Genomic DNA, 23942 nt, shown 5'->3' with positions numbered 1-23942 from the left:
GTAACTAGAACTAAAATAAAAGTTCTCAAAACCAATTATCTACCTCATGTTAGCTATTATGAAAACAAAAATTAACACAATATTCAAAACACATAAGCAAGTTAAAACAAATAAATGCAAAATAATAATAATAATAATAATAATAATATGAGAAGCAATATAAGCGACGCCAAATGAGTTTCACTTGCTTTCGTTGCCATTCGGATAGTCTAAGATATAGTGAAGACTCCATAAGTGTGTATGCCGGTATCGAGTTCATGAAACTCTATTTTTGCGAGAGTCCTTAATTGGGACTCCAACTTTGCTCCAAAGCTCATTCAAGTAAAGAGAACGTAAAAAGAGATTAGTAAGACCAAAGATATCGATTAAATTAGATAATAACCAAATAAAGAAACAATCTTGAACACAATATATGCAACTATCGGACGAGATACCCTTTTTGCCATGGATAACTTTTGAACTAACTAAATATAACTAAGTTCATGTATTTTGAGCGCGAGCGAGCTTGAATCAAATCACACCCTTTCAAAAAATTTACACATGCTTATTTATATAAAATTTGATTAACAAAAATAGAACAGATGTAACAACAATGCTTTTAATCACATTATATTTACATTTTTCTAATTATGCATAAATGGCAACCATCTCTTTTAAACATAATTTTATCTAAGAAAACATGGGCTGCAATTTTTATCATACAAAAGCAGCAAATGAACAATTAACGCATAATGAAAGAAACTGAGTTCATGTAAAGATTTAATCACGTAATAAAATAATTTCTTAAATAAACGACCGCTAAAACGGGAGAAGAAATAGCTTCAGTTCTCAAAGAAGATGCAATTATTTTTTAACATAATTGACAAATAAACTTCTCAAGTACACATAGCATTTTAATAGTAGTGGCGCAACAAAGGAAGAATGGGGTGAGTATTACCTGCTATAGGGCAGTGAACGAGAGAGTTTCGATCGGAAGGTATACACTCACACAATCAATCGACGAATTCGAGGAAGCTTGAGACTAGAGTTTTGGCCGAGATCGAAAGAGAATACAAAGCTATTTTGTAGAGTAAAAATCAGTGGTTCAAGGAGGCAGAAAAACTTGGTCTTAAAAATGAGTGCAGAGGTTGATTAAACTAGGCCTTTCAGATTGAATTTGGGCGGGATTTCGATTGAGAAAATGGGCGTTTGAATTTCAAACCTCTGCTTAGTGAATCTCTCCATTAGAAATTTCAGAAATCTCCTTGGCCTTTTCTTGAATGAAACTGTCATATAGAGAGCGAAATGAGGAGAGTTTGATTAGCCAAAACGTGAAAGAGACTTGAAGCTTAACAACCAAAAATGTAAAAGGAGAACGAGGCACTGAGAAGGGGAAAAATGACCTAAATTGGTTCTAGGACTTTAACATTTGCCTGATGAATGAAACGTTGGTTTGGGCCTTTTTTTTTGGGCTGCTTTTATATAAAAAAGAGCAACTTTTACCTAAAACAAACATAAAAAATATATTTGTATGTTATAGTTATAATTTACATAATTGCGTTCCATAACAAATTTTATGTTTGCTATGGAGATTTTGATTTGTATAATTCTCTACAAACATCCAATTTTATACAAATTGTTCAGTTTTGTTTAAATTCATTCATACATTTTAATTTGTATAATAAGATCTGTATTTGTATAATTATAAGTGTATAGGACGAAAATATATGTATTTGTATTTGTATATACATTTTTCTCTCGTTTTATACAAACACAAACACATTTTATATATTTTATACCAAAATGTGTAAAATGGCTAATTATACCCGAAAATGGCTAATTGTATACTGAATTAGATGGCAAAAAAATGAGATATTGTTGCGAATTACAATTAAAATAAAGGGAAACTTACATAAATATACTATATTAATTTTTTTTTACGATTTATAGCAATAATAGGTTTTTACTTGAACATTTTAATACACTTATAATACAATTTTAATACATATTACAAAGAACTATTCATTATTCGCATATAATACAAGTTTTATTGATGGATAATACATTTATCACATATGTGTCAACTTCTTACCAAACAAACATAATATATTTTTATAAATAGGTATAATACATATATATTGCATACATAATTCACTTTTAATACATATTGCAGATTTAACATGATATTGCTATAAATGGTAATAAATAAAAAGTATCACTAAAATCAGTAATTATTTATTAAAAGGTACCTATCCGAGTAATTTTTCCTAAAATAAACAATAGCTATAGCATTTAATTTGAATTAATAATTTGTTATTTCATACAATTTTCCCTATAAAATAATGGGCTGAAATGTTTGGTCTAATTTGGGGTTTTGGGCCGATATTTTGTCTTCCTCTCTTCATTTAAATTATTTTAGGCTTCTACTTAATAACTAATACAATATATATTAAAAGATGACAACTAATAATTTACATAATAAAAATATCAATATATACAAATATAAAATAAGGATTTATAATTAGTTTAGTAAGTACAAAACTTGAAATAAAGCGACAACAAATAATACTTTAAGAAAAGAAGGTGTAAAAAGTGATAATAGTAGTTTCGATAATAAAACATATAATTGTAGTAGATAAATAGTTGTAGTAGTAAAAGTAATTGTGAAAAAAGGATAATTTGATACGTTATTAAATTAGAAGCTCGAAAACAATGAATTAGAAGAAAGAAGGGTCGAAATTAGGTGTCAACAGTTGGTTACTCTTTTTTATTTATTTTCGGTTAATTTAAAATTCTTTTAAATTAGTTTTTATTTTTAAAATTGTTGAATTTTAGTGGTGTTGACATGTGTCATTTTTACTTCTCCTATTATATAAAGATAGATAGATAATGCAGATAATTAATAATTAGTTAATTGATATTTTAAAAGTTAAAAAATAGAGATTAATTGTGGGGCTAACACGTAGGTGCTATCACCTTTTTTTTAAAATTGTTATTTATTATTATTTAATATAATTACAGATAATTAATTATTAAAAAATTAAAACAATTCAAATTTAAAACAACTTTCGTGAAACTAACAATGAATTCAATTCAAATTCATTGTTATCCAAATTATTATTTATTATTATATTCAAAGAAACATGAAATTATTTAGTTGGTTACTTTTCATTTATTTATTTTTGGTTAATTTAAAAGAATTTTAAATTATTTTTTATTTTTAAAATTGTTGAATTTTAGTGGTGCTGACATGTGTCACTTTTTACTATTCCTATTATATAGATAGATTATTAAATTCAAAAGACACATGAAATTATTTAGTTGGTTACTCTTTTTTATTTATTTTTCGTTAATTTAAAAAAAATTATTATTTTTTGTTTTTAAAATTGTTGAATTTTTGTGGTGTTGACATGTGTCACTTTTTACTTCTCCATATATAGATAGATATATATTTACAAAGATATCCTCCACAATAACAGTGGAAAAGATGTCAAAGTGATTTTGAGGGGTAGTTGAGTGTTTAATCATTGCTAATGCATGTATTAAATCTTTTTGCATTACTAATATCTAGAAATCCGTTGTATTAGTAATACCCTCCTCGATACATAATAGAGTGTATAACTAATGCAAGAATTAGTTATGCTTAGCATGAAAACATGCACCAAACAAGGGATTACTAATACATATAGCTAAGACATGCATTATTTTTGCTAATATACTCTACCAAACAATCCCTAAGTGTACAAACGTGATTGTAACTTTAAATTGTTCGAGTTTGGTCCAGAATTTGAAAACACCCTACAGAGATAGCTCATGAATTTTGCCACTCTTAAACAAGAATTTTTCCCCATATATATTTCCCATTTTTCTAAGGGATTTTCACCATAAGATTTTTGTAAATTTTCTTTAATCTGTTTTAGATTAAGGCATTTGCAAGATATTTTCTTTAGATTTTCTAAATATTTTTTCTTGAAAATTCCTTTATCCTTTTCTAGAATATAATGATATTGTTTTTCTGGGACTTTAACAAAATGTCCACAAGGAATTTTTAGACTTATCATGTAGATTGTTTGATGATAATCTTGAAATTGTTGTAGAAAATCATTTCCTAGTAATAAATCTATTTCTAGTTTGTCATATGCAAATATTTTGTTTATAGAAACAATTTTATATGTATGTGTGTGTGTGTGGGGCAATAAAATATGTCTAATTATGCTTATGAAAAATGACTAGTACACATATATAGAGCTTCTACTGAACTATTGTTAGCTAGAGTTATGCTAATCTCAAACTATAATAAGTAAAAGTAACAAAAACCTAACCCCATGCCTGTTAATTTCGTCATTTCCCCTTATTAGAACCTAATCAATAGAAGGGATCCATAAAAGATATACTAATAATGAGGATTAATTTGCCTCAATACTTTTCAATGGAGTATTGGATGATTGCCACGTGCTTAAAACAAAATTAAAAGTTGGAATTTGCTTTATATATTCAATTAATAACATTACATAAATGTTTATTAAATATAATAGTAAAAAAATGTTTGAAACACGTCGAAAAAATCCAAATATTGAAATGTTTAATCACATTACGAATAATAATGATAAAATATAAGCTCATAAAAGATCTAAAGTTTAAAATTTAATTGGTTAGAGAATATTAAAGACTTATAATATAATTATAAGTTGGATAAGAACAAACAAATGTTTATAAATTAAAATAGTAAAATAGTGCTAGTACAAATATATAATTTAATGCAAGTCTACGGTTACCAACTTATCGTACTGCACTTTATTAAATTTAATCATGTTGAATTAATTAATTTAATATGATAATAGTATAATATTATTCAAAAAATAAATAAATTATGGAACTAAAATTTTTGCTATCGTACTATAAATACCCCTGTGAAACCCATTCTATCTTCCCTAAATTCTTTTTATTTTAATAAATTAACATGTTTTTTTTTTAATAATGAATAATAAATATTTAGTAAATATAAAATGAATTCTGAAAATGTAAAAAACGATCTTGGCCTTCTAATTTATTTTTTAAGCACATGGCAATCATGATCCTCACTCTAAATATTTTTACGAGAATAATTTGATTTATTATTGATTATACTTTAGAAGGAAATTTCAAGTATATAACTGCGTTGTCAAAAAATTATATTATGGTGAGTAGTGAAGATTATATAAAAAATTATACTAAATTTAGTCATGTTGAATTAATTAATTATATTATTATCAAGAGAACTTACGATTGTTATAATGAGATGATATTATATAGGGAAAATTGTATATAATGGCAAACTAATAATTCAAATTAAATGGTATAACCACACTTTGATTTAATTGTGTCCTGTAGCAAACTGTTTGCCAGCGTCTCTCTCCCTCAAACTCTCGCTCGCCACTCTCCTCTCTCGCTCACTCCCTCTGTGTTCTCCTCTCTCGCTTTATACACAAAAGTGTATAAATTGCGTTTCTGTTTGTATAAAGCGAGAGAAAATTGTATATACACATGCAAATACATATATATTCGTCCTATACACTTATAATTATACAATAAAAATATTCTCCTGCCCAGTTCTCTTGTGCCTTTCTCTCTTTCTCGTTTTATACAACAGAAGTGTATAAATTGCGTTTCTGTTTGTATAAAGCGAGAGAAAATTGTATATACACATGCAAATACATATATATTCGTCCTATACACTTATAATTATACAATAAAAATATTCCCCTGCCCAGTTTTATGTTTGTATAATGAAATTATACAATTCTGAAGAGGAGCCAACGAATTATACAATTGCTCTTTTTGTATATATGTATAGCGAAATAGACAGCTTTTAATTGTATATGTATAGCGAATTATACATATATATGTTTGCTATGGAGCGCAATTATGCAAACTTTGCTATAGCATACAAATATGATTTTTTTGTTTGCTATATGTGAAAGTTACTCTATTATATATGTTTACTAGAATTTGATATTTAAATTTCATTTAGTTGTTATAAATAAAAGTATGAAAAAAATTAATTGAATGATTTTGTGTATCAAAAAGAAGGAATGGATTTGCTAACCATTTTAATATTAAAAAATTAAAAAGAGCGGATGTTAGAGCAAACACTTATTGCCTTTTATCGTGAAGTTATGACCAAATTGATGAACACTATTTATAAATATAACCTCATTACTTTTCAATGCAGTATTGGATGATTGCCACGTATTTAAAACAAAGTTGGAATTTGCTTTATATATTCAATTAACAACATTACATAAATTTTTATTAAATATAATAGTAAAAAAAATGTTTGAAACACGTCGAAAAAAATACCCAAATATTGAAATGTTTAATCACATTACGGTTAATAACGAAAAAATATAAGGTCATAAAAGATCAAAAATTTTATATTTAATTGGTTAAAGATTTATAATATAATGGAAAAAGGCTTAAATGTACCATTAATGTAATATAATATAATATAATATATATTAAATGAGATTTTATATATATATATATATATATATATATATATATAAATTTAGAATTCTGTTCATAGAAAGATGTAAACTCTTTGTAATTGATAATACCATAGTTTTGGATTTCTATGGTTCCAATTAAGGCTCATAAAATGGTTTTAAAAACATGTAATCATTTTGTTCGACTTATTAATATTAAAATATGGGTTGGATAACTAATTATTTAAAATGGATTAAATATGAATATCGTCCATGTTATGTACTAAATATGGATATTTAGACAGAAAATATAAATATCCATATTGTCAACACTCATTTGTCTTTTGCTTGTTATTTATAATTCCTTGCTTTCTAAATTTGGAGAGTTTAAACCAGTGTTTTGAAAGACTTTGTTGAGACTCGTCTCGAGACTCACTTTGAGGCGGGACTTTAGCAAAACGCTTTCAGACTCAAGTATGAGACTTAGTTTTGTAAGACTTACGTCTTAGGCGTCCGATTGTACGCCCTAAACACGCCCAACGTTCGGGGCTTACCTAATAGATCTTACACAAATTATGTGTTAATTAAATTCTTTAGTTAACATTGTCGACTCTCATAATTCTTGAATAAATGAATGATACTTAATAGTTTTTAATCTATAGAAATAAGAATCTTGAGAGTAACTCAAATAACAAGTTGTAGTATCACATAGTTACTATTTGGTAACACTGTGAGGGCATTTCTTTTAAAAATACATACCGAAATTTTACTTTTTCACTTATCATTGATCTTTATTCTTTGTCATATGTCTCAAAATTTTCATATTTTATTTAGCTATTTAAATGTAATTTTATTTTTATTCATGGTGGAGTGATGTTTTTATTGTAATAATAATAAGGCTTTTTTTTTAATTATTTTCTTTTAGGGGGTAAGTTGTATAGTATGATAATATATATATTTAGATATAATGATTCTTTTATTATTAGAAAGTTAAGATATTAGATTATTTATACTTGTATAATAATGTTAGAAGTTTTATTTTCTATGAGTTTCCTTGATCATGTTTGTAATTATTTTAAACTATTGATGGATTTTTATATTTTGTGTTATTATATTATTATACTATATATTGTAAATTAAAAAAATTAAAGATCCATGGGGCTTACGCCTCGCCCTATGCTAAGTAAAACGCCCCATCTCACGCCCCTGCCTTTTACAACATTGATTTAAACTTATTTTGTGTTTTTACCTAATTATTTCTGAAATTGTAAATAACATGAATACTAATCAATTAATCAATTTTTTATTGTTAAATAAGACCAAATTAAATATTTTATTCATTTTAATTTAATCTGATTTGGTCTTTTCATATCAGTCTCAATTTACATGTTTGCCCCTCCTAGTTACAATATTTACATATTTTTATGTCCATTAACAGAGTTACGACTTCAATTACCATTTTATTGGCAAAAAGTATAGTATCCCTTATTGGATATCCAATAGTTGACACTAGATGTATTAAGCCATCATTATAAAGTAAGGACATTTAATTAATTTTACATGAACTTAGTGCTAGCTTGTTCATCAAGGTTTTAAAAAGTCAAAAAATATTTATTTTAAAAAAATAAAAATAGTTAATCAAGCTTTTAAAGGAAAATAAGTAATTTTTAAAAGTAGCAGAAGTTTTTTAAAAGTTTTAAAATAGTTTGTTCCCTGAAAGATCATTTTAAAAAGCACTTTTAAAAACTATTAAAAATATTTTTATAAATTTGACCAAACACTAATTATTATTTAATCAGTGCCTTTTAAATTGCTTAGTTCCTTATCACCAAAAGTACATATTTTTGAAAAATCCTTTATGAGTTAAGCATTTTTTTAAAGAATAACTTTCACATATAGTAAACATAAAAATTATATTTGTATGCTATAGCTATAGTTTGCATAATTGCACTCCATAGAAAACATAAATATGTATATTTCGCTATACATATACAAAGACAGCAGTTGTATAATTCACTATGCATATACAAAGAAAGCAGTTGTATAATTCGCTATACATATACAAAAGAAAGCAGTTGTATAATCTGTTTCGGTATACATATACAAAAGATCAATTGTATAATCTGTGTTTGTGTAAAGCGAGAAAGAGAGAAAGACAAAAGAAAACTGGGCAGGGGAAGATTGTATTTGTATAATCATAAGTGTAAAGGACGAAAATATATGCATTTGTATTTGTATATACAATTTTCTCTCGCTTTATTACAAACACAAACGCAATGTATACATTTGTGTTTGTATAAAGTGAGAGAGGTGAGTGAGAGTGGTGAGCGAGAAATTTGGGAGAGGGGAATGAAAATATATGTATATATACAATTTTCTCTCGCTTTATACAAACACAAACACATTTTATACATTTGTGTTTGTATAAAAGCGAGAGAGGCGAACGAGACTGCCACCAAAACAAGAGTGGCGAGCGAGATTCCACCAAGGAGAGAGGCAAAAATAACAATAATTTGCTATAGGGTACAATTAAATCAAACTATGTTTATAGCATTTAATTTGAATTAATAGTTTGCTATTATATACAATTTTTCCTTTTTTAAATAAATAAATTTTAATCAAACATGCTATATTTTTTAAAAAAATACGCATAGATGCGTTATTATTAGTGCTTCTACAAAATCTAAATGCCATTATAAGTTGGCAATTTTTTAAAACTAACGCTATGAAATCAGCGTTATTAAGGAGGAACAGTTTTTGTATAAAGTTATCATCACTACTTATAAGTTAAATAATTTAGAAAAGTTGATATTTTCTTCGTTTCGAAATAAATATTGTTTTATGAATTTTTTTTTATTATTAAATATGTCGTTTCTTTTAATCTTATACTCAATTATTTTGTAGCTTCATGATCCATAAAATAAATGGATAATTGCTAGCGAAACTCAAGAGAAGAAAGTTAGGAATAGAACATGGGTTAAGGGGAGTTGGATACATCCATGCTCAATGATGTAGGTGTGATCAGGTCGATTTGGACAAAATGTTAGAGGCTAGAGAGACCATGAACATATTATCAACTCTGTGATTTAACAATCATTAGATATCTTACATATGCTTAACAACTATAATTAGATGGGATAGAATTACACAAACGGCAAGCGCAACTGCATGTCTTAAACTCTCTGTGAACAACTTTTGCTATTCAATCTTCTTTACTATTATTTTTTTTGTCTAATTCATAAATAGAATAAATCATCAAAATAAACTCTCTAAAACGAACAACACTAATTCTAACAAGTAAAATAAGGAAATTGATAGCTTTTCAGTAATTAAGTTGTTATGAAATCGATAAATCAAATTGTACTAGTATTCACTTAATACTTGCGATCACGTACACTTATGTGTGCTAAAAAGACAACACAAAACATTTTCGTTGGTTGAAGTATTTTATTTGTCCCCTATAAATAATTAAGTTATTCATTTATAAAAGTTGGATTTTTGATATACAAGGCATTATATTAACATTCTAAGTTTTTTTTTTTCATTAGTTTCTCTTCTATGGCAGATCCACAAAGCATAATACTCACACCGGAATCTCTAATCTAATAAATCTCTAATTTATAATTGAAATCAATCCATATGTTCTTAACCTCAGAATAAATTCAATTGCATCGTTTTTTTCAAATAAACAATACTCATATTCATAAATTCCTCCATAACTAATTATGTAGGAATTGAAATTCCATAATAAGTAATTTTTTTTATTTATTTACTTGTATTCAGTAAGTAATTAAAAACAAATTATCATTAAAGAATCTGTGTATAATCTAAATAAATAATAGAGGGGGTGGGGGTGGGGTGGGGGGGGGGGGATAGGGAATAGTGGATTTGGAATGAAAATAAGGTGTGTTGAGAGAGTGAGGAGGGGCACAAGCAATGTGGAACAACACTGGTAAAACTTGTTTTCCCTATTTTTATTAGATGATTTATTTTTCTTATTTTTTAAAAATTAATATCCTAGAGAATAAGTTTTTCAAAAATTTAAATTAACCGAACATGAAATTATTAAAAAAAAGAATAGAAAATGTTTTCTGTTAAACGGTACACACCCTGAATCAATGAAACACCTAAAAAGTAAAAAATATTTCTAGAGAAAACAATACAAAATTCACAAGATTAGGGCCTAATTATGTGCCTTTTTTAGTTTTCAAAATTACCTTCTGCATCATATTTATTTTGTCAGATACATATAAATGATAAATTCAGATACATGTATTTCGGATGCATGCAGGTCAAATTAAATATAATTTGTTCTAAATACACCATATCTAATCGTGATTCACATGTATCTAGGATACACACTTACTCTCTCGCTCACCTTTATCCCTATATATTTGTATTTCAGAATGTATCTAGTATCAAAAGATATATGTTGATTCTCTCACTCAGCTCTCTCCCTGTGTATTTGTATTTCAAAATGCATCTAGTGTCTTTGATACATGTATTTGACTTAAAATATGAAAAAATGGTGTTCAATCTAGTACCCAATTATAAAATTAGTGAGAGACAATATGTAATTTTTTCAAATTATACAGTGGATTCATACTTATGCATGGTTACAATATTTGTGTAATTAGGTAGTTTTTCCTTATTTCTAATGTCATTTTCGAATTGAAAAATAAAGTTTAAACAAACATCGTGTTTTGGATAGATTTTAGAATAATAGTGTATAGACAAGAACCGATTCAAAATGGGGTGCAATGGATAGGGCTGCTCCTCCCTTAATTAAAGATCTCGAATTCGAGTTTTGAACACATATCAAACATCAGACGGAAAAAAACAAATTCAAGATGGCATACACTACATAAAATAAAAATAGCAACGAGTTAGTTGCAATCATTTGTTTGGTGGGTTTCCTCTACTTTTTCTCTTGACGAAAAAATTCTCATGTATGACGAAGAAATCCAATTTACCAAAGATAACCTAAAGTCAAAAGATTTTCAAGAATTTGGAGCTATAACTTAAATTTTGAAAAAAAACAAATTCATATGTAAAATGCAAATACAAAACAATGATACATGATCTTGATCTTGACTAATTCATGGTCTACCATAATAAGGCTGGCAAGGGGACGAGGACGGGGACTGGGGGACGGGACGAAGGGAGACGGGACGGGACGGGGGACGGTTCTGGGGGGATTTGGCCGGGACCGGGATTGGGGGGACAAAAATAAGTCCCATCCCGTCCCACTATATATACGGGATGGGACGGGTTTTGGGGGGACGGGACGGGGGATTTTTTATTTTTTATATACTTATTTATTTGTTTTGAAATTATATGTTATTGAATGACATTTTTAGTTTATTTGATTTTTTTTCAATAACACTTTTAGTTAATAAATAATGCTTAAGTTTTCAAATTTCAAAATTCAAAATTCAAATTTCAATTTCAAACTTCAAATTTCAAACTTCAAATTTCAAATTTCAAATTTCAAATTTCAAATTCAAGTTTCAAGTTTCAAACTTCAATTTTCAATTTTCAATTTTCAAATTACAGATTTGAGAAGTTTAAATTTGTCTTTTAAATATTTTAAAGTAATTTAAACTTGAAATTTTGATTTTTAAATGAAGAAAAGACCCCAAAAAAGAAGGACGTTATGTGCAATAGTTTGAATTTTCCTTTTTTTTTTTTTAATAATCTAGGTGTTAGTTGATGTATTAAAGTTCCATTTTTTAACATTTGTTCCTAATTATAAAATTTTGTAATAGCTAGTTCTCTTTTTATTATTCCTTATTGCCTTCTAGAATATTTGTTAAAATAATCATTTATCTATCCACTAACATTTCACTTAAATAACACCTCCACTGATTGAATAAGGGCAGATTTGGAGATATAGTCACGTTTTTTTCCCCGTAAAGTGTTTAACTATTTTCAAACAAATTAGTATATATGTAAATATGTATGAATATATTAAAATTAAAATGCAAGACAATAGTTATATAAACAAGACTTAATAAAGCCTTCAAATTTATTCAATAAAATCTAATTGCAACTTAGAACTTAGAAGTTACAATTTACAAATATTAGTGGAGTAAATAATCTACGCAGCCACCTTCTAGGAAGGGTTCTGTTTCAATAAGTTCTCATATGTAAAACTAATATTTGTTACAAATATTAGATGAGTAACTAATTTACGCAGCCACCTTCTAGGAAGGGTTCTGTTTCAATTAGTTCTCGGATGTAATCTAATATTTGTATTTTCCTTTAAAATCCAATTCTAATTGTCGCATCATATCGACGGTAACATCCTCCGGTGTTGGCAAACTTGCTAGAAACTCTTGTGACTCTAATTCATCATCACTAGATCCAAGTACCGCATTAATCCAAGCTTCTTGTTTGGAACTTAACTTTGGCAAATTATCATTTCTCCTTTCGGCGTTGACCCAATCTCTAAATAAAACTGATATTTCCAAACTGTCTTCCGCCAATGAATGTCTATGATCGCCAAGTTGAAACCTTGCCGCACTAAAAGCAGCCTCTGATGCAACTGATGAAGCTTGAATAGCTAGAACATCACGAACCATTTTGCTTAAAATTGGAAATGCAACGCTCCGCCTCCTCCACCATGCTAATAAATCTTCATTGCCATCTTCGTCTTCCACTGTTTCTAAAGATTGATTAAGATATTCTTCAAAATCATCACGGTTAGTAGAATTAAGACCAAGAAAATCTCGCATATAACTTGAAATTCGAGCTTTACTCTGAGGATTAGAAGTTTGACCAACTTCTTGAGTATTTCCTGTAGTTCTATATTTTTCATACAAAATTTTTGCTTCTACTTTTATGCTACACTTACACATTTGACTAGTTGGATTTATTTCCGGTGAAATTTCTAAGGTATCATAAAAAGTGTCAACAAGTCCCTGCACACCTTGTAATTTATAGTCAGGATGAAGTAAAGTAGCAGTTAAAAAAATTTGAGGAATAGGAAAAAAATATTTTTAAAATTTTTCAATCATACCTTCAATTGCAACTCTAAATTTTTCAATTTTTTTGTATTTAGAAAATTGAATTGAAATAGCACAAATATTTATTAATACTGATGAAATAGTAGGATAATAAATTCCAGAAAACATGGTTGTTGCATCATAAAAAAGTCTTAAAAATTCTAATAGTTCATTACTTTCTTCCCAATCTTCTTCACAAATTCTGTCTAATGGGTCAGCATTATGAGCATTAAACACCATTTGTATGGGTCCTCTATATTCGTAAGCAACTGAAAGCATTTCGTAAAAAGAATTCCACCTTGTTTTAATATGTCTTGGAATTTTTCTTGGTGGCAAATCACATAGTACACAACGCTCATTAAATTCCCTAATTCTAGCAGGTCTATTAGCATAAAAAATCCAGGCAACAGCATATTCAATTTTCATACAACCACATTCAAATAATGAAATACCATCTTGTACAACTAAATTTAATACATGTGCAACACATCTAACATGAAAAGAATTATCATCAATTGGACATAATCTAGTTTTTAACATACTAGCAGCGTTTACATTATTAGATGCATTATCTAATGCGACAGACAATACTTTATCTATAAGCATGTAATAATCTATAACACTCAAAATATTTGAAGCTAAATATGCACCAGTTTTTTTCTCTACACATTCTTTATAACTTAAGATTCTTTTTTGTAAATTCCAGTTATGATCAATCCAATGTGCTGTAACAGTTAAATAATCACGTCCATTAACACTACGACCCATGTCCGAAGTTATAGACACTCTACAATCTAATATGCTAAACACACAACGAAGATATTGACAATGTTTACCTTGATATACAAAAACATCAGATTTAACAGTATTTCTTGAAAAACCTCTATAATTAGGATTATAAGTTTGTTGAATATATTCAATAAAACCGGGATGTGAAGGAAAACTATAAGGTAAACCACAAACAGAAACCATTTTAGCTAAATTTTCACGATCTCTTTCCTTATTATATTTACGTTGTGTTAGTGGACCACCGGGGTTAGAAGGATCTAATGTTCCTTGAACCATGTTAGAAGCCCCTACCGATTCATTAACATTAATATCAAAATCATTAACTGGAATTCCTTTTTTTCTATTGGCTAATGATTTAGCTTCTTTATATTGAATCGGCACACAAGATAACAAATGTCTATTTAAGCCCCCCGTCCCACCTTGACCTCCACCTTGTTTATGTTTAAAAGGTTGCTTACATTTATTACAAATAGCAATAGAATTTTCCTTATCTAAAGTCATAAATTGCCACACAACAGAAGTTTTAGGGCGTTGATACTTCACCTTCTCCCTTGTAGGAGGTATAAGGGGTGGGCGTCCATAATTTTGCTCCGTTGAATTTGTAGTTTCATTTGGAACATTTGTCACCGGACTAGTAGGTGTATCTTCTAATTCATCTTCTCCCGAACCAACTTCTACTTCTTCACCTGAATTTTCATCAAGATAAGGATTATCACCATAAATTTGTTGTAAAAGTTCATGATCGAGTTGAGCATTTGAATCAATATCATAAGAAGTATTATCAACATAAGTAGAATCATTTGTATTAAATCTAACTCTAGAAGTACCACCACATTTACTCTTATTTTTTTCCTTACTACTTTTTTTAGTAAAATTAAATAATCTACTAATGGCACTTGGTTCCTTCTCTTTTCCTTTACCGGTATCTTTTTTGTTAGAACTCATATTTAATTATATGTAAAGTATAATATAAAAATAATAATAACACAAAAATTAATGACGAAAAATAAAATATAAATATTATGAAACGAATGTACCAAACATCTGCGTTAATAGCAGACGTTATAACCGATTCTTGAAGCTTGTAGTTTGTTGTAACTTGTAACTTGTAATTTGGAACTCCAATATTTGATAGCAAATATGAGAATTATATATATTATGATATATAATATGAAAATTTAGAATTGAAATATATGTATTATGATATAATATGAGACTTAAATGAAATAAAATAGTGAGATTTGAGACTTAAGATTGAGAGTTGAGACTTGAAAGAATATAAAAAATAGATGAGAGAAAATATGATTTTGTAAGAAATAATAAGGGATAGAGGGGTATTTATAATATTAAAAGTGGGTTAAAGTGTATTTATAATAACTTGAGGGTTTAAAGTAAATTATTAAAAGTAGGGGTGGTAGGGGGTGTTGGTTGGGGGAAAAAATGTCAAAATATCCGTTGGGGGGGCCTACTAGTCGTTGCCCAACGGATAGAATTTAAAAAAAAAAAAAATTGTTAGGGGATCCCGCGAACCGGCCGGTTCATCCGGGCCGGATCGACCGGGACCAATGGGTGAACCGGACTGGTACCGGTCCCCTAATCCCGAAGTGCCCATCCCGCGAGATTCAAACGGGACCGGGTCCGGCGAGCCGGTTCTCAGACCGGTCGCGGGCCGACCCGGTCCCCCTGCCACCACTAGTATACCATGAACTAAACCCATAGTTTAGTAGGAATCTATTTCATAATAATTAAGATGAGATTCTATATGCTTAGTTTGTTTTTTTCAAAGATTATTTGGCCAGTTTGTACTTGTTTTTCTAAATGTTTTGAGCCAGTTTTTTTTTCTTTACAAAAAAATTAAACTTGTCTTTATCAATTGTTTGGGTCTCTTGCTATATAAAGAGCTAATTCTTCTACCAATGTTGCAAGAACAACAAACTAATTTAGTTCCAATATGGGAATACCATCAAAGTTGAGGCAATGGCCCCTTCTTGTTTATGCTTTTGCCTTTTGCTTGATAGTCATTAGTGTAGCAGCTGATTATAAGCCCCACATTGATGATTCATCATCTTTGTCATACCATTATAGGCCACGATCGCCTCCACCACCTCCTCCACGACGTCGTTGCTATTATAAATCGCCCCCGCCGCCTCTTCCACGACGTCGTCACTACTATAAATCACCTCCACCACCTCCTCCACGACGTCGTAACAATTATAAATCGCCTCCACCACCTCCTCCACGATGTCATCACTATTATAAATCACCTCCACCACCGCCTTCGCGACATCATCACTATTATAAATCACCTCCACCACCGCCTTCGCGACGTCATCACTATTATAAATCACCTCCACCTCCTTCACCATCACCACCTCCTCCACATTATTACAAATCTCCACCACCGCCTTCTCCACCTCCCCCGCCAAATTATTACCATCATCCACCACCACCACCACCAATCCTTTCTCCTCCTCCAACATATCATTACGAATCTCCACCACCGCCTTCTCCATCTCCACCGCCACCTTATTACCATAATCCTCCACCACCGCCTTCTCCATCTCCACCGCCACCGTATTACCATAATCCTCCACTACCACCTTCTCCATCTCCACTGCCACCTTATTACTATAATCCACCACCCACACCAATCCATTCTCCTCCTCCTCCACCACCACTTCCATCTCCATCTCCATCTCCATTTCCATCGCCCCCATTGACTACACCTGTTGATGAACCATCTCCATCTCCATCTATGTTGCTATCACCACCATTGATTGCACCTACCGATGGACCATCTCCATCTCTGGTTCCATCACTAACATTGATTGCACCTACCGATGGACCATCTCCATCTCCATCTCTGTTTCCATCACCACCATTGATTGCACCTACCGATGGACCATCTCCATCTCCATCTCTGGTTCCATTACCAACATTGATTGCACCTACCGATGGACCATCTCCATCTCCATCTCTGTTTCCATCACCATCATTGATTGCACCTATCGATGGACCATCTCCAACTCCATCTCTGTTGCCATCACCACCAGTGATTGAACCTATCGATGGTCCATCTCCATCTCCATATCTATTGCCATCACCACCATTGATTTCGCCTACCGATGGACCATCTCCATCTCCGTTGCCATCACCACCATTGATTTCACCTATCGATGGACCATCTCCATCTCCATCTCTGTTGCCATCACCACCATTGATTCCACCTATCGATGGACCATCTCCATCTCCATTGCCATTACCACCATTGATTGAACCTACTGATGGACCATCTCCATCTCCGTTGCCATCACCACCATTGATTGCACCTACCGATGGACCATCTCCATCTCTATCTCCGTTGCCATCACCACCATTGATTGCACCTACCACTGGACCATCTTCATCTCCACCACCTTCTCCATTACCACCACCTCCAGTGAAGTCTCCTCTTCCTCCATTGCCATCTCCACCTCCACCACCTTCTCCATTTCCACCACCTCCAGTTAGGTCCCCGCCTACTCCATCACCTTCTCCACCTCCACCACCTTGTCCATCTCCACCACCTCCAGTTAGGTCCCCGCCTCCTCTATCGTCATCTCCACCTCCACCACCTTCTCCATCTCCACCACCTTTAGTTAGGTCCCCGCCTCCTCTATCGCCACCTCCACCTCCACCACCTTCTTCATCTCCACCACCTCCAGTTAGGTCCCCGCCTCCTCCATCGCCATCTCCACCACCTCCGGTTAGGTCTCCGCCTCCTCCATCGCTATCTCCACCACATCCCATTAAGTCCCCGCCTTCTCCATTGCCATCTCCACCTCCACCACCTTTTCCATCTCCACCACCTCCAATTAAGTCTCCGCCTCCTCCATCGCCATCTCCACTTCCACCACATTCTCCATCTCCACCACCTCCAGTTAAGTCCCCGCCTCTCCCATCGCCATCACCACCTCCACCACCTTCTCCATCTCCACCACCTTCAGTTAAGTCCCCCCCTCCTCCATCGCCATCTCCATCACCTTCCATTAAGTCTCCATCTCCACCTCCACCACCTTCTCCATCCCCACCACCACCTTCATCGAAATCTCCACTTCCGCCTTGCAATAATAAATCTCCTCCCCACCATCTTTTTTCCGTTTTCCAATGCTATTTCCCTGGTTGCGAACTCCACCTCCGCCACCTAATTGTACTCCTCCATCACCATTAATAAACTCCCCCCTTTCTCCATCGCCACCTCCACCACGTTCTCCATCTCCACCACCTCCAGTTAAGTCCCTGCCTCCCCCATCGCCATCTCCACCTCCACCACCTTCTCCATCTCCACCAACTCTAGTTAAGTCCCTGCCTCCTCCATCGCCATCTCCACCACCTCCCATTAAGTCTCCGTCTCCTTTATCACCATCTCCACCTCCACCACCTTCTCCATCCCCACCACCACTTTCATCGAAATATCCATTTCCGCCTTGCAATAATAAATCTCCTCCCCCACCATCTTTTTTCCGTTTTCCAATACTATTTCCCTGGTTGCGAACTCCACCTCCGCCACCTAATTGTACTCCTCCACCTCCGCCACCTAATTGTACTCCTCCACCACCATTAATAAACTCCCCCCATCCTCCATCGCCACCTCCACCACGTTCTCCATCTCCACTACCTCCAGTTAAGTCCCCGCCTCCTCCATCGCCATCTCCACCACCTCCCATTAAGTCTCCATCTCCTCTATCACCATCTCCACCTCCACCACCTTCTCCATCCCCACCACCACCCTCATCGAAATCTCCACTTCCACCTTACAATAATAAATCTCCTCCCCTACCATCTTTTTTCCGTTTTCCAATACTATTTACCTGGTTGCGAACTCCACCTCCGCCACTTAATTGTACTCCTCCACCACCTCTAATAAACTCCTCTCCTCCTCCATCGCCACCTGCACCACGTTCTCCATCTCCACCACCTCCAGTTAAGTCCCCGCCTCCCCCATCGCCATCTCCACCTTCACCACCTTCTCCATCTCCACCACCTCCAATTAAGTCCCCGCCTCCTCCATCGCTATCTCCACCACCTCCCATTAAGTCTCCACCTCCTCCATCACCATCTCCACCTCCACCACCTTCTCCATCCCCACCACCACCTTCATCGAAATCTCCACTTCCGCCTTGCAATAATAAATCTCCTCCCCCACCATCTTTTTTCTGTTTTCCAATACTATTTCCCTGGTTGCGAACTCCACCTCCGCCACCTAATTGTACTCCTCCACCACCTCCAGTTAAGTCCCCGCCTCCTCCATTTAAAATAATTATTCCACCATTTCTACGAGTACCTCCATGCCCATTTCCCTTTGGTCGGCAACCCTAGTACTACAACCCACCTCCACTATCATTGAAATCGCATGGTTATCATTACACATCATCTCCTCCTCCTTCACTACTAAAACACGTTTGACTTTACAATAATTGCATGATATTGCATCTTGTCTCAATTGAACTGTGTAATCAATTGGTGTTTCTCTTTTAAGAGATTTGCTTATTTAGTGTATATTCTAAATAAAAATGATTCGAATGAAATTCGGTTTCAATTGCTATTTATTTTGCAATCATAGTATTCTCTACTTCCTATTTTATTGAACACTATATGGCTAGATCACTTGTATGTTAATCTGAGTTGTATATTTATCAGTAGTAGGGTAACATATTATCAACCTATAGTTGAATTTGAAAAAAAAAAATGTTATATTATTATTATTATTTAAATTCAAAAATATCTTGTAAATATTTCACCCAAAGATTACCATCTATCTATTATTATAAATTAGTAATGTTTCCAGAAAAAGGGAAAAGTACACGAACATTTCAAACTATAAAGTATAAACCTTTAGAATGTAATATCATAAAATTCTACAGGTAAAAGGTAGGGGTATACATGGCCGGGTTGGTTTGGGGTTTTCAAATATCAAATCAAATCATTTGTGTCGGATTTTTGAATTTATAAACCAAACCAAACCAAACCAATAAAACTTGGGTTTTTCAACCTCGGGTTTTTTCGGATTTTTTCGTGTTTTTCTGGTAAAGTATTCATACAAATTACATATAATTTACTTGTATTTCAAATATTTCTTTAGTCCTACCAAACTATAACTATCTAAGGTGTTTCTTAAGAAAATAACACAAAATATGATATGATTAATGACACTAAAATATCCAACAAAAAAATTATAATGAAGTCGCGTAAAATAAATATTGCAAATTAATAAGTAATAATAACAATGATCATAATTTAAAAGTACTAAATCATGCTAAAATAAGTTTAATAAGTATTAGTTACATGACTACATATTAAAGGAAATTAAAATTAGATTATGTATTTTAATTGTCTAAACCTATGTAAAACTAAAGAACAAATATTCAATATTATTGTCATTCTTAGTGTTGAATTGATTTTCTTTTTGCATTAGTATTAATTTGATTTTGATTTAAGTTTTATTATAATTACCAACATCTATAAATTATAATCTTTATTGGACCATTAAAAATTCTAACTTTCAAACATGAAATAATATATTAAAAGATAAAAACTATGAAAAAGTATAAGAAATATTTAAAAATTATATTAAAGTAAATATTTTTACGTATAAAATAAAACTTTAAAATTATATATATAATGTCGGGTTGATTTGGTCTCGGGTTGGTTTTTTTTATTTGAAACCAAACCAACCCAAATATAGTCGATTTTTTTCTAATACCAAACCAAGTCAAACCAAACCACTAATCGGGTATTTTTTTATTTGACTCAATTTGTGGTTTGATTCGGTTTTCGGTTCAATTTTGTACACCCCTAAAAAAAAGGGATTCAATTGTCTTGACATAGGAAAATTTATAAGTTCCTTTTGTAATTAAAGTCAATCCCACACTTTGTACTAGCATGTTCGTCACAAGGCTTTGTCATTGACTCCTACGTTGAATATTTTCATTCCAAAAAAAAAAAAAAAATACACACAAGAGGACTATGACTTTGCCTCCCCATTGCTAGAGTATAGACTCATCTTATACAGAGGGTTAGGTGCGCAGGATATATGCAAACCTAACAACTAACATAGGACAACGACTCATCTTATTTAAATTTTGTCATATCCAACTTAAATAAAGGAGACCCTGCTTTTACACAAATTTACAAAGGAACTAAGATACATCAAAATATTAATAAAAAGATGGACATAATTTTCCTTTTAACACTTATTTCAATTGTTGTGGTATGGTGCCTTGTGGTGAATTGACATCCCTTATTTTCCCATTATGTGTGCTTCAAAAGATGTAGAAAATAAAAAAGGGCTATTCTGATTATTCATTTCTAGCTTTGCCAAATGATCCACTACTTTATTTGCCTCTCTTAGGCAGTGAGTAGCTTTGAGATTAACTTGTTTAATCTTTTGTTGAACCTTCACTACAACAAATAAAGGGTATAGAGTCAATCAATTAATTTTCGTTATATTATATCTAGTGTCAATAATAAAGATGAATATTTATAACCAGTACTTTATATAAATTCCGTTAAAGAATTACTTTACCCACTACACGTATTCAAAACATGTTCCTATAGACGCATTAAGCAGTAGAGAAATAAAATTAACAAGACACAAATTTATCGTGAAAAATTATTTACTCAAGGGAGTAAAAATTACGACCTACACTGCGTAGGATATCAACCACAAACCTCCACTAACTTCTCAAGAGCAACATTTTAGATTACAACTCAACTATCTAAGCTAATGGACTAACTCTAGTACTTCAACTAACCAATTACTCTAACTATTCTAACTACTCTCCAAGAAGTAAACTCGTTTCTTATTACAAACCTCACCCACACAACTACTCCCTTCGATCTAGAAATTATTACAACTCAATAAAGACTAATAACCCTAGCCTTTAACTGCCAAAACATCACACAAAGTAACTCATCAATTTTCTTCAACTAGTGAACTCAACAAAAATAAATAACTATAGTCTTTAACTAATCAAACTTTAATATTCTATAGTATAGACTCGCACACAACTCGTGAAGCAGGTTTCAGTGTTGTTGTGACTTCCTATAAGGAGATTTCGGATTTCCTTCCTTAAAAGAAGTTTCATCTTATAAGGAAATTTTGACTTCTCTTTGGACTTGTGCTCTTTATTTCTTTCCTCTTTTGGTCCTTTATTTGAGCTATTTATTTCTCTTTTTTCTCTCTCTTTTATTTATGCAATTTGTTTATTTTCTTTTGCGGCAATCTTTCATATTTGTACAAACTATTCGTTTCGCATCTTGGGGGACCTGGTTTTTGATACACTTGATAAGTATGCATAAGACAAAAAGTAATAAATCAGGTTCACTTTGTCAACCATCAAAACTACATACATAGTGTCCTATTTTTCAACAATTTCTCCCCTTTTGATGATGACAAACAATGCACAATTATGTCATTCATGCCACATATCATCAAGCACCACTGATACGTCCAAATTACACCTCCCTAAAGAAGTATAAGTGGTCGTTGTCAAATAAAGAACCTAACAAAGGTTAGGGTCGATCCCACGAGAAATATGGTCTAGACTTAGGCCAATTTACTGTTAATTGAACTTTTAGCTAGTTATTTCCATAAAAGGGGGAGTTTTGTAACACAAAAAAATAATTGATTAATGTTTCGTAACAAGTAACATGATTCACAGTTTGTAAGATCAATATATGAGATAAAACTAGGATATATGTGTTCCCCACAAGTTCTTAACGCAGTAAACCTTTATAATAGTAACTCTTTCCTAGTATTTGACATACAAAGTCGGTAAGTTAGGTATCTCCTAAGTGATTGGTCATTCGTAGGGAATTTTACCACGCAACTTGGTCGGTCTACGGGTGTATGGTTTACTAACCCTTACCCTTGACCCCAGATTAGCCCTCACATATTTGGGTTAGGCTATTAGATAGATGATTATCAACGCTAAATCTCTGTTGTTTAATCTCTTTTCCCATTCATTACTTCCTTAGTCGGTAAAGTAGGAATAAAATGAGATTTAATGTTGCTCACCGTTAAAAAACATTCAAAACGAAGAGATCAACAATACATGCATAAATACTTTTCAAGAATTACTGAATTATTAAGTCTACTTTGTTAATTACTCATGGTTCCCACAACCCTAGTTGTGGATTTAACTACTCATGCTTGGGTGATCAAAATTGATAATATAGTTAACAGAATAAATCATGAACTTACAATTAGGGTTGATGAAGTCTGAAATTTTTAATTGATGAACAAAAACAAATTTTATAAATCAACACTTTAATAATTAAATGCTAAAAATATTTGCAAGATAATTCTCAAAGCCAAAACAAAAGGTCTCAAATCGTCTAACAACCCAAAAATGAAATATTACAACTAATATTTATAGACATCAAATCCTAAACATAGTAGGTGTGAACACCTAATTTTTGACCAAAACATAAAAATTTTACGCCCAATTTTAATACTTAAATATTATTATTTCAGTAGGGTTATATTTAAAATAAATTGAAAATTACAACAAATTATAAGCTCACTTTATGTTTAAAGTTTAATAAAGAAAGCTTTTGAATTTAACGTATTTTGTTTTAATCTTTCAAATTTTATCTAGTCTAAAAAATAATAATAGTCGTATATATCATGGAAAAGTAGAAGAAAAAATAATAATAATAA

At 31.7% G+C, this 23942-nt stretch overlaps 2 protein-coding genes across 3 annotated transcripts in view; both read right to left on the bottom strand.

Annotated features, from left to right (window-relative positions):
* LOC125857456 (glycine-rich cell wall structural protein-like) overlaps positions 1-23942 on the bottom strand; it is a 344088-nt gene that overhangs the window by 53759 nt on the left and 266387 nt on the right. The gene's annotated exons all lie outside the window — the stretch shown is intronic.
* The window catches only part of LOC125874250 (uncharacterized), a 178501-nt gene continuing 170743 nt past the window's right edge, over positions 16185-23942 (bottom strand). For both annotated transcript variants that reach the window (XM_049555100.1, XM_049555108.1), the window contains one exon: positions 16185-16545. In XM_049555100.1, the coding sequence (XP_049411057.1) occupies positions 16261-16545 (285 nt within the window). In that variant the 3' untranslated portion in view covers positions 16185-16260. The remainder of the gene's footprint in view (positions 16546-23942) is intronic.

The sequence above is a fragment of the Solanum stenotomum genome, chromosome 1 (genome assembly GCF_019186545.1).
Source record: "Solanum stenotomum isolate F172 chromosome 1, ASM1918654v1, whole genome shotgun sequence".
Lineage (NCBI taxonomy): Eukaryota > Viridiplantae > Streptophyta > Magnoliopsida > Solanales > Solanaceae > Solanum > Solanum stenotomum.
This window is presented reverse-complemented; position numbering and strand designations above follow the sequence as displayed.